The sequence below is a fragment of the Orycteropus afer genome, unplaced genomic scaffold (assembly GCF_000298275.1).
Source record: "Orycteropus afer afer isolate SDZICR_OR568_19922 unplaced genomic scaffold, OryAfe1.0 scaffold00209, whole genome shotgun sequence".
NCBI classification, from domain to species: Eukaryota; Metazoa; Chordata; class Mammalia; order Tubulidentata; family Orycteropodidae; genus Orycteropus; species Orycteropus afer.
This window is the reverse complement of record NW_006921796.1, coordinates 4,823,889-4,835,305: the sequence shown is the minus strand read 5'-3', so window position 1 is coordinate 4,835,305 and position 11,417 is coordinate 4,823,889. Positions and strand designations below refer to the sequence as shown.

The window sequence follows — 11,417 nt, the reverse complement described above, 5'->3', positions numbered from 1 at the left end:
CATGGTGGGATCTACCACAAGCAGCTGAGTAGCTGCTTTTGGGATGTGGTCTGCTTCCTGTATTTAAGCAGCAGCTTTGGGAATGGTCTCAGGCATATGGCACGCTTGGACCCTGCATGTAGCTGTGTTGTTGTTCAGCAGTCTGCCATGCTCTGCCAACCTTGGGACTTACAATTAACTTGAATTAATGGCCTGCCGTGTGGTTTGGTAACGTCGAGACTCTGCCTTTTTACTTTGTCAACCTTGGGCTTCTCAGCCGCCAGCAGCTGTCTGAGTGAAAAAAACCCTCTAGCTTCAGTGGGCTGGGAGCAGGAGGCAGAGCTGAAGCCCAAGGCTGAGGGGCTTTCACCCAGCCCCTAGAGCCTGGCACTTTGAACTTGGACTTAATGCCTCCAAATTTTAAGAATAAACTCCTGTTGGTTAAGGCCATCCCACTTGTGGTATATTCTTGTCAGAGCGGCACTAGGGAACCAGAACAAAGAATGAAAATGGGAAGTACCACATAGGCTAAGAGTGAGCCTATCACCACTTCTGTAGAAACTCCCACTGTTTCTCCTCCGGTATCCCACCCAGCCCCCTCTCCACCCCAGAGGAAACCAGTAAGTGGGATTTTGTGATAACCATTTCTTTGCTTTTCTCTAGTTTTGCAATCTCTTTGTATTTTCCTGGATAATGTGGTGGTTTGCAAATGGAACCTTACTGTGTTTGACTTTCTATTCCATACAATTTAAAAAATTCATCCGTCTTGATGCACACAGCTGTAAACCAAACCAAACTCATACCATTGAGTCAATTCTGATTAATTGATCCTATAGGAGAGAGTAGCACTGCCCTCATGGAAGTTTCCAAAGCTGTGAATCTTTACAGAAGCAGAACGCCTCATCTTTCTCTTGTACAGTGGTTGGTGGGTTCGAACCGCCAGCTTTTTGGTTAGCAGCCAAATGCTTTAACCACTATGCGACTAGAGCGCATAGTGTATTATTTTCACTTCTCTATTCATTCCTCGGGAGCTCTGGTGGTATAGTGCCTAAGGCATTTGCCTGCTAACCAGAAGGCTGGCGGTTCAAACCCACCAGCCACTCCTCGGAAGGAAGGTTGGGCAATCTATAGTGATACCAGCTTGGAAACCCAAGGAGGGGTCGCTATGAGCCAGAACCAACTCTACAGTAATTAGGGTTTTTTTTTTTTTTTTTCTCTTTTTTAAATATTTCTTTAAGGAGCTCTGGTAACAGTGCCTAAGGCATCTGACTGCTAACCAGAAGGTTGGCGGTTCAAACCCACCAGCCATTCTGCGGAAGCAAGAGTGGGCAGTCTACTTCTGTAAAGATTTACCACCTTGGAAACCCAGTGGGGGGTCACTGGGTTGGAATTGACTTGATGGCTGTTGTTGATATGTGTGGTCGAGTCGGACCCAACTCATAGCTACCCCTCCTTGGGCTTCTGAGGTGGTATCACTACGGAAGTAGATTGCCCGACCTGCCTTCTGAGGAGTGGCTGTGACTTGATGGCAGTGGGTTAGTATTCCTCTATGCAAATACGCAGCAGTTTCATCTGTTCTGCTGATGGAGACATTTGGGATATTTTACACATTGGGGCTCCTTGGAGAGTGCTGCTGCAGTCATCGTTGTCTGTTTCTGGGTAACTGTGTTAGGAACTTCTCCAGGGCAGGTATCTAGTGGCCCTGCTAGGTGGTCGGGCAGGTGCACTTCCAGGTTCTACGTGCATGCCAGCTGTTGTCCCCCAGCAGCAGATGAGACTCTTCCTTGTCCCTTCCCCACCAACACTCGGCGTGGACTGACTTGGCAGTGGTGGCAGTGTGCTGGATAGAAAATAGTACCTCAGTGTAGTGTAACTGCATTTCCTGGGTTATTGCTGGAGACTGAGCAGGTTTCTATGGTTAGGAGCCTGTGGTATATTCGATGAAGTGCCTTCATGACTTTTTTGGGTCTCCCACCCTTTTCTTCTTCCTTTTTTTTACTAATTATAGGCATGTTTTTCTATTCTGGATACTGATTTATTATCACGTGTGCTTGCCAGTACCTTCAGTTAATTTTGCCTTTTCATGGTCAGTGGATTTGTGATGAACAGTTAACTTTCATGTACTGAATTTTCATCTTTGTGTGTCTTATGATATACATGCTTTGGACCTTATTTCAGCCACTTATTCTTAATAGTACGTTTTAGAAAATTGATTTTCGTTTCTAATTTAATGAAATTGGTCAGGACTTGAAGATTCTCTACCCTACCCTGAACAATGTGAAGCAGGAAAAAAAATAAAATAAAATCCAGAGGACTGTGGCTTTTGCAGCCTGTGACAACCTACTGACCTGACACAGGATATACAAATTTGTAAGCTAACCAGAAGTTCTGCAGTTCAAACTCACCAGCAGTTCCACAGGAGAAAGGACTTGGTGATCTGCTCCCGTACAGACCATAGCCTTTACGGAAGCCTTATGGGGCAGTTTTACTTTGACCTCTAGGGTCACTTATGTGTTGGAATTGGCTTGATAGCACACAACAAGGCATTAGTGAACATTGAACTTAATAATTTTGTGGCCTATAATGTCATACTGGCTAACATTGTGGACCCTGTAACATTAACTTAATCTGGGGTTTTAAGTGTTGTTTTATAAAAATCCAGATTTTTAAAGGAGAGAAGCAATACTTTTCAAAAATTTGGCACGCAGATTACATATTCTACTCATGTTCAATAGCATTATTTTTGGAGTACACTCCCCCCCACCCAAGCTGTTCTCTCCTTGTGCCCTAGTGTTAGTTTTTATTTTGAAACTGTTAAAGTTACAGCACTGACTTTAGTTTTCTTCAGGGATGTTCTGGAAAATAACCACAAAAAGCAAAAGAAACAATGATAGTTTTTATTTGCTAGCATGTATTGCTAGGTTAATCTGTTACAAAGACAGTGATATTCTGCTGAACATGGTTACAATTAAACCCACTGTACCAATTCAGGCTCTTTATACTTAGCTGCTTACTTCACAGGTCAAAGGGAATGGCTGGTGTAACTCCAGTGGGCTGGGGTGCCAGGAACCAGATGTGTCATATGGCAACAGCTTGTTACCAAGGCCCACAAACCAGCTGTGCTTCAAGTGAATTTTAAAATGAATTGGTCCCCTCCTTGAGGTGGGTCTGGCTCAGAAGAAACAGGAATTGGTAGAGTTGCACCCAGTCCACAGTGAGCCACCACTAACACCAGTCATATCTATCAGGACCTTACATGTCCCAGTGCTGGTTAAGTAAGGTTCCCGTGGAAAATGAAACATTTATGTGGGACTCATCTGCAGATTTATTTATTGCATGATGTCTGGAACAGTTATCAAAACTACACCTGCATTTCTGCTAGTGCTTGGGCCTCTAAGCAACGCTCTTCCCCTAACTGCACAAATTAATGGTATTAGGTCTAATTATGAGACGAGCTGGTTTATAAACATACAATGTTCAGAATGACAGGCACTTAAAGCTCATTAAGTGAAATACAAAAATAGATTATATTAATAGGAAATATTTAGTGTTTATCAAATTGTAAATCTAGGCTTCTGTCATTTTTAAAAAAGGATACTAAAAACTGAAAAGTGATGACATTCAAATAAAGTGAACAATGCATTTTTTTCATAAATTTCTTTTTGAGTGCTGAACAATGCAATCTAAGAAAATGACTTACCACAAAGCACCTAAAATAACATTTGTAGATGGGCAGAAAGGTGTTGTCAAGCATTTCTTACTGTTTCCCTCCCAAGTCTCAGTATCTAGGCATGGAGAGTATGTTCCACAGCCGGCTGTCAGCATTCTGAAACCAGGTTAGTGTGCCTGCGTGTCAGAGAAGTTGGAAACCTTAAGGAGATGGCTCCTTCCTGCATGCTCTTCCCCCAGAGGTGCGAGTTATGCTTCAGATTCTGCGCCTCTATTTTCACTTGAACTTCCATCATTGTCATCTGGTTGATCATTTAATAGTACAAATTTTCCATCATTGGTTAGTGGTATGGACAGCATTAATTGAGCCAGTGCTTCTGGATCCTGAAGTTATGAGAGTTTAAGAAGGAAAAAAGAAAAAGCTTAAGATGCACTTAAAACCCCTTTGGCTTGGCTTTCAGCATCTTACATAATCTAGCCTTATGCCGCTTGTCTGTGTGTGTCTCAGGTAGATCTCTTTGCTCCCCTGAAAAAACTCAATAATACCTCATCTAGAATCTAGACTAAGTTTTCAGCCAAAACGTCATTTATATAACCAAATCATAATCATCTTCCCCAAAAGAGTCCACAGAGGAACTTCCTTCACAAAACCTTTATCATTCAACCTCTTTATTTTCTCTTAACCTACACTGGGTGTTGGCAAACTATGTCCATTTGGCTCAGCACTTGTTTTTGGAAATAAAGTTTTATTGGAACACAGTCATGCCCATTCATTTACATATTATCCACGGCTGCTGTTGTTATAATACTAGTAGTTGTAACAAAGATGGTATGGCCTGTCAAGCCTAAAGGCTTACTATCCAGCCCTTTACAGAAAAAATTTGCCAACCCCTGATCTATACCAATGAATACTAACTTGCAGTGCATGATCTTATTTCATGTATGTTACTCTTGGTCCTTGGTCTTCTCGTCTAATGTGGTAGCCACTTGGTTCATGCTAATGCTTAAATTTAAATGTATATTAAAAATTCAGCTGCTCAGTCACACTAGCCACATTTCAGTCTATGTATCAGACAGTGCAGCTAGAGACTGTCATCACTGCAAGAAGTTCTGCCAGACAGCGCTAAACTAGAAGGCCCATGAGGGCAGGGACTGCATCTCACTTGTCCTCTGCTGTAATCCCAGAGTTTTTCTTACTCAAACTAAGCTCTCAAAAATTTATTGAATGAAAGAAAGACTGTAAGCTGCTGAGAGACAAGGGGTCTGAGCATCTTCGTTTCTTCCAAGCTCCCAGGCAGCTGGTCTTCTGCCCGTATTCTGAGGAGCAAGGCTTTAGAGCACATACAGGTACTTAAGTTTTTACCATCTTAACTTGAAAGAAAGGAGCAGCTAGCCGACTAGCATGCGAGCAAGAAGGTGGATTAAAAGCAAGCAGGAGCCACAGCAGCAGTCTTCATCAGGAGCTCCACATGCAGAGACCGGGCAGAAACATCTGACAGTGTTAATGCTCAGAGCAATCTCTAACCTGGCCACACTGCCTAGTGAGCGCCATCTTTCTTTTGGAGAGAAATCTTAGTATGCGTACAGATGTCTGTTGAGTAGTTGTTAAACCAGCACTAGAATGCACCTTACCTTCTGAACCTCAATAATTTCTTTTCCCAAATTAATAGCATAACATATCTGCAAGAGACAAGAAAAGTAATGGTTGGAAAAAGCAGAAAAGGAAAAAGGATTTTAGAAAGAAAAAAAAAGTGATTATTGGCATCTAGTGTGGTCACTGTCTGCTCACGTCAGTATGGGAACTCAGGACCTGGCTGTAGGAGACTTGGCACACGGGGCTCTGAGTATTTCCATCACTTGTCCAGGCCCTCCTGCTGACAGTTTGTGCCATACAAAAAATACTCCCCCCAAAAAAACCCAACTCACTGCCGTAGAGTCGGGTCCAACTCATAGTGACCCCTCCTTGGGTTTCTGAGGTGGTATCACTATGGAAGTAGATTGCCCAACCTTCCTTCCAAGGAGTGGCTGGTGGGTTTGAACCGCCAGCCTTCTGGTTAGCCTTAGGCACTATACTCCAGGTGGAAAGCTAAGTTATTCTAGTCTTTAAAACTTTTGGTAAAATATTTCTTTTCCTTTCTCTGTAATCCATCCTTAGCCACTGCATGTTCAGATACACAGTGGCAAAGAGATACTAAAAGGAGGACTGATTAATTCTGAATAGCATATGCAGTCACCAAGTCTGTCATATTCAACAGCGGAACATCTTAGGTGCACTTCCCAGATGTCTTTTTCCTTCATTTGCTCTCTGAAGCTAGCTGATCTCTGCTGCAGTTCTTGCTTTAATGTTTTTAAAGAACAAGTTTTGGGGGAATTCCTTTTAATATTTTTTGATATTCCTATTAAACAATTATATTTTGCTATTAAGTTCTTCCACATACTCTCTATTTTAGTTGATACATATTTTTCCAGGGGGAAATTTTAACCCAGTCAGTTTTCTTTTAGTGGGATTTTCTGTTGTTAGTTGCCGACTCATGGCGACCCCACATGTGCAGAGTCAAGGCTGTGTATGACCTTTTGGAAGCAGATCTCAGGCCCGTCTTCCCAGGTGTCTCTGGGTGGATTTGAACTGCCTACCTCTCGGCTAGTAGCGCTTCACTGTTTGCGCCACCCACGGGCCCCCAGAGCCTTCCTAGAAGGTACTAACAACTCCTGGATGAGGAGATGCAAAACAGTCAACTACATACCCTGAGGAGAGTGCACAACCCCTTTAACAAGTGACCTGTTTGGAATGAGACATTAGGGCATCTTAATAGGAATAAGACCTTTTCGCCTTCTGAGTTACTCTCAAAAATGTATGTGCTCAGAGACTCTTCCCCCGTGGCCTCGGGAACACGGACGACAAAGCCAACCAGCCTCTTGTTTTCTTGATGGGCAGCAAACTGTGTGACGCTGGTCAGTTCAAACTGGGAGAAAGAAAAAGGGATAGGGTGCATATCATGCATCAAATGGAACTCAGTAACAGGTCATCTCTATGGAAAAAAGTCACCCCCAAATGTGTACTATAGTGACAGCCACTGAATTTGGCAAATACTTATTAAGTGCTTGCTTTAATGTTTAAAGTGGACACAAAGGCATATTAGGAGGGATCAGTAATTTTAACGTGTGGGTATACTTACATTGGCCCTTGTTACTTGAGTCTGAGGATCTATCAACCTGAAATTTTAAGAGATTTGTTATGTCACAAATGTTGGATAAACCTACATTCTTAGAAGAGTCTGTAGACATTCTGAATGAAATCACACAAACAGCCCCTGAGCATGAAGATACCAGGGCCTGGCTGAGGGTGAGGCGAGAGCTCAGCATGGCTGTCCACAGAGCTCCCTCCGTGGTTTCTGCCTGGGTTGAGCCTGTGTCGTTAAAGCACAGGGCATTTCAAAGGGAAGATTATCACGAAGAGAAGAGTTAATTAACAGTATTTTTGTGCTTACCAAAAGAGGCAGCGTTATAATCCTTAATAGTCTCTGTATGAGATGGATGGATGCGCACACATACTGCCTTCTCAGCAGGTGCTCCTTAACCCCGTTTGCTCTGAAGTGCTAGATCAAATTATTCCTCAAAATTTAGCAGTTTTTCTTTTACTGTTATTGGGGAAGGGGTGACAGAACAGTGAAGGTATTTTGACACAACTTTTTTATCAGCTTGGTGTGGGGGGTAATAGTCAAGAAGTGATTCTAGAACCTATTCTTTTAAACATCATCTGATAATCAGGTTGATCTACCTGGGAAAATAAGCTGCATTATTAAATAGTTTGTTGCTGTCTTAGAGATACAGATAAAAATTTCAACTTGTTTCACAATAATTAAGCTACAGTATTAATTACATAAGGAGCTCTGGTAGCCTAGTGGTTAAGGCATTTGGGTAATAACCAAAAGGTTGGCAGTTCAAACCCAGCAACTGCACCATGGGAGAAAGGTGACACAGTCTACTTCCGCAAAGACTTACAGCCTTGGAACCTGTGACAATTCTACTTTGTTCTAAAGGGTCTGTATGAGTTGGAACTGACTCAATGGAAGTGGGTTTGGTTTTGATTGGTTTCTTAATTGTATATTTAAATTATGATTGATTGGCTATTAAACTTTATGAGTGAAAGTAAGAATCTATTCTCTTTGTATAAAGTGGTTACAATTCAATTTATATGAAATGTTCAAGCTTGCCTAGGCCTGAGTGAGTTGAGGGAAAAAAGGGAGTGACCGCTGATGGGGTATGAGGTTTCTTTTTGGGATGATGTAAATGTTGTAAGGGAGCTCTGGTAGCATAGTGGCTAAGGCATATGACTGCTTACCAGAAGGCTGGTGGTCCCAACCCACCAGCCCCTCCTTGGAAGGAAGGTTGGGCAATCTACTTCCATAGTGATACTGCCTCAGAAACCCAAGGAGGGGTCACTGTGAGTCAATTGTACTCGACAGCAGTGAGTTTGGTTTTTGGTTTTTAAATGTTGTAAGATTGACTGTGGTGTTGGTGGCACAATGTTGTGACTATGCTAGGAGCTGCTGAATTGTACACTATAGTTGTGTGGTATTGGATTATATCTCAATAAAGCAGTTACCAAAAAAAAAATTACAATATGAAATGTGTGCAGTTACACTTACAAGGAATGGGATTTCTCATCAGAGGCCTCCTGTTTGAATTCTAACCTGGCTACTCACTGTGTGATTTTGGGCAAGTCACCTTGACTTTTCTTAACTGCTTTATCTATAAAACTGGGATGAGAAACCCCACTTCAAAAAGGTGGTTATGATAATTAATGAGAAAATGTATATGAAATTTAAGCCAAGTATAAAGCTGTACAAATAATACTTTCATTTATTTATCTATACATGGGTAGGAGCTCTGGTGGTGTAGTGCCTAAGGCATCTGACTAACCAGAGGGCTGGTGGTTCAAACTCATCAGCCACTACTCGGAAGGAAGACTGGGCGATCTATTTCCACAGCGATACCACCTCGGAAACCCAAGGTGGGGGGTCACTGTGAGTTGGATCCTACTCGATGGCAGTGAGTTATACATGGGTATGAATTTACTGATTTTTTTTTAAGAATGTATAATATAAAAATTGTCTCAAGTTGAGATAACTTTCTTAGGTATTTTGTAGAATTTTTCTAAAATGAAGCGTAAAGCATGCAAATCCTATTTTCCGTTTATGTTTGCTACCAAAATGGGCAACCTGAGGTTGTCTGGTAACATCTGTGTTTTGTGCAACCTCTACAGAGTCTCGCAATCTGTGGATTCCACTGTGACTACAGTAGGGTGATGTCTTCATGAGCAGTTCTCTTCACTCACCACTGAATTTGTAAAGGTGTCAGTTGTCATCTCTAGGGGGCAGCTTTTATACTGTACATTTTATAAAAGCAAAATGGAAGAGGGGGCGGGGGCAGGATTTAACCAGAACAAACACTCGAGGACGATCCTCCAGGTGGGTGACCGTGCCGTGACGGGAGTCGGATGAAGCTGGAAGAGCCTGGGGAGGAAAGGGAATGCACGTACCTCAGACTCTGACTGGTGACCATCAGGTGGGATTCCGTCGTGCGGAAGATGTTATGAATGGCCCGAGCAGCCAACACTTGTCTCATGGCTTCATAAATCACATCACAAGTACTGTCTGTTTTAACTGCCATTGATCCCAAAAACCGAACTATAAACATCTGTTGCAAAAGTGAATCTGCAAGAGAGCATTTTCTGCTTAGGATCCCACTGACTTCCTGCCTGCTGCTGACCTGCAAGCTGATGTCAGACGTGCTGGTTGAAGGACAGGCCGAGGACCCCAGGTTTTGCTTGCTTGCTGTGGAGGACCTTCTACCCAGATAGTGGTCCTCTAATATGTTTGGAGGATTTGAAAGTCAGCTAGCTAGAGGTACAGCAAGCCAGATTTGAGTCAAGCCTATTAAAGTCACAATTTTTTTCCCCACAGCTGTAAAGAATGGCAATCTGGCCACTTCTCAAGTCGCACTTTTAAATTGAACTAAGTGGAGCTTCATTCTAATGATGTTCTCAGGCTCCAATCAGGAAGCTGTGTTAAAATCTGATCTTCCCAGCACTTCTAGTTACTAAACTGCCTGCCTGAGAACTCACATTCTGTACTACTGAGTAGTAGGTTATGGTCAGTAGGTTCTTATATGCATTGTAAGAGGGTAAGTCAAGAAACAAAACCTGAACTTGAACAATATAAATAAGTATTCATGTCCTCTCCAAATTCCAGAATGAGCTGGTGTTTGGGCTCTGGGTTTTCTGAAATGAGACGGCCTACTTCATGTTCACCAAGACTGCGTTTGAATGTGATGATGTTCTTCTCTGTGGACTGATGTTTGCAGAAACATGACTACAGTTTGATTTGGCAACATCTCTGTGCAGGAGCTGCAAAGGGTGTGGCCATGACTAATGGTAACACGCTTACAGTCTTTCAGCTTCCCTTCAGTTTTTGTCCCAACCCTGCCTTTCCTGTCTGGGTCTGAACGAGTGTTCACAGAAGACGACTAATCATGTTCTAAATTATGGCTCCCTAGAACAAGAGTTTACGTTTCATGTCAGGAGCCCCTGTGATTCTGTGGAGGACAGACTAAGACACTGAACTAACCTTCTGCTTCTGGAAATGTTGCATCCTCAGTCTCCCCAAAAGGGTTGGTCCGCCTGGGGGAAGAGCCAGAGCAAACGGTCAGGACAGCGTCAATGAAAATGACACCAACACCATTTGTTCTAAGTCAGAATGGGAGCAGTCTTTAAGAAAATATAGTTGATTCTACTTTGAAGAGGTAACTTTATTTTCATCTCTCCCAGAGATGACCTTAGCCCATACCTGCTCCCTCTGTTCTGATCAAGGAATTCTGTAGCCGGAAGTACAATATCAAACTGAATCGGTGTTCCAGGTGCAATCAGCTGCTCGGCTTCAGGTACACGGGCTGTTGCTTTGGACACAATCTTGTCATTTTCCGTCTCTGAACTTCTCAAGTTCTGACTAGAGTGTAAAATAAGAGAAAAACAAGCCAAACATCCCTCTTAACTTTATGCCTTACAATGAAACGTGTGTGTGTGTGTGTACATATGTATGTGAGCTCTGGGGGTGTAGTGCCTAAGGCATTTGACTGCTAACCAGAAGGCTGGCAGTTCAAACCCCCCACCCACTCCACAGAAGGAAGGTTGGGCAATCTACTGCCTTGGAAACCCAAGGAGGGGTCACTATGGCCCGAAGCAACTCAAGGGCAGTGAGTTATATATATATATATATATAAATATATAATACATATATGAATTTTTTTAATGAAAAATGTTTTATTTTGCAAACAAATTTACAAATATGCTGAATGGCCAAGTTTGGAGATATGCCTCACGTGATGACTGTGAGGTAGCCATGTCTATTATTCTGAATCAAAGAAAAACCAATGTCAATAGGTACCAATATCCTGTCTCCTCTGATAGTGAATTATAGTTTGAATGTTGATGTGATTTTTACAAATAAAAATATAAGGGAGATGATTTTAACCAATCCCTCAATCCATTCTACAAATAAGTCTAAAACATCATTCACATCCTTGCGTTAAAAACCTTCAGCTCTCCCTGCTGCCCATGGTTGTCTCTGCTGCCCAGCGTTCTGCACCACGTTACAGTACTTAGCACAATAGCCAAGAATTTTCTGTGTGTAACTTCTCCCTGCGAGACAGGCTTTTTTGCGGGCAGGGGCTAAGTCATATTTATTCCTTGGCACGTACTGTTTGCTTAG

General features: G+C 42.5%; 1 protein-coding gene across 1 annotated transcript in view; it reads right to left on the bottom strand.

Annotated features, from left to right (window-relative positions):
- Window positions 1-3,897: 3,897 nt before the first annotated feature.
- The window catches only part of APPL2 (adaptor protein, phosphotyrosine interacting with PH domain and leucine zipper 2), a 67,646-nt gene continuing 60,126 nt past the window's right edge, over window positions 3,898-11,417 (bottom strand). The window contains exons 15-21 of the mRNA XM_007948237.2: window positions 10,497-10,655; window positions 10,278-10,330; window positions 9,191-9,365; window positions 6,825-6,861; window positions 6,471-6,611; window positions 5,281-5,328; window positions 3,898-4,032 (exon numbers count right to left, since the gene is read on the bottom strand). Of these exons, the coding sequence (XP_007946428.1) occupies window positions 3,898-4,032; window positions 5,281-5,328; window positions 6,471-6,611; window positions 6,825-6,861; window positions 9,191-9,365; window positions 10,278-10,330; window positions 10,497-10,655 (748 nt within the window). The remainder of the gene's footprint in view (window positions 4,033-5,280; window positions 5,329-6,470; window positions 6,612-6,824; window positions 6,862-9,190; window positions 9,366-10,277; window positions 10,331-10,496; window positions 10,656-11,417) is intronic.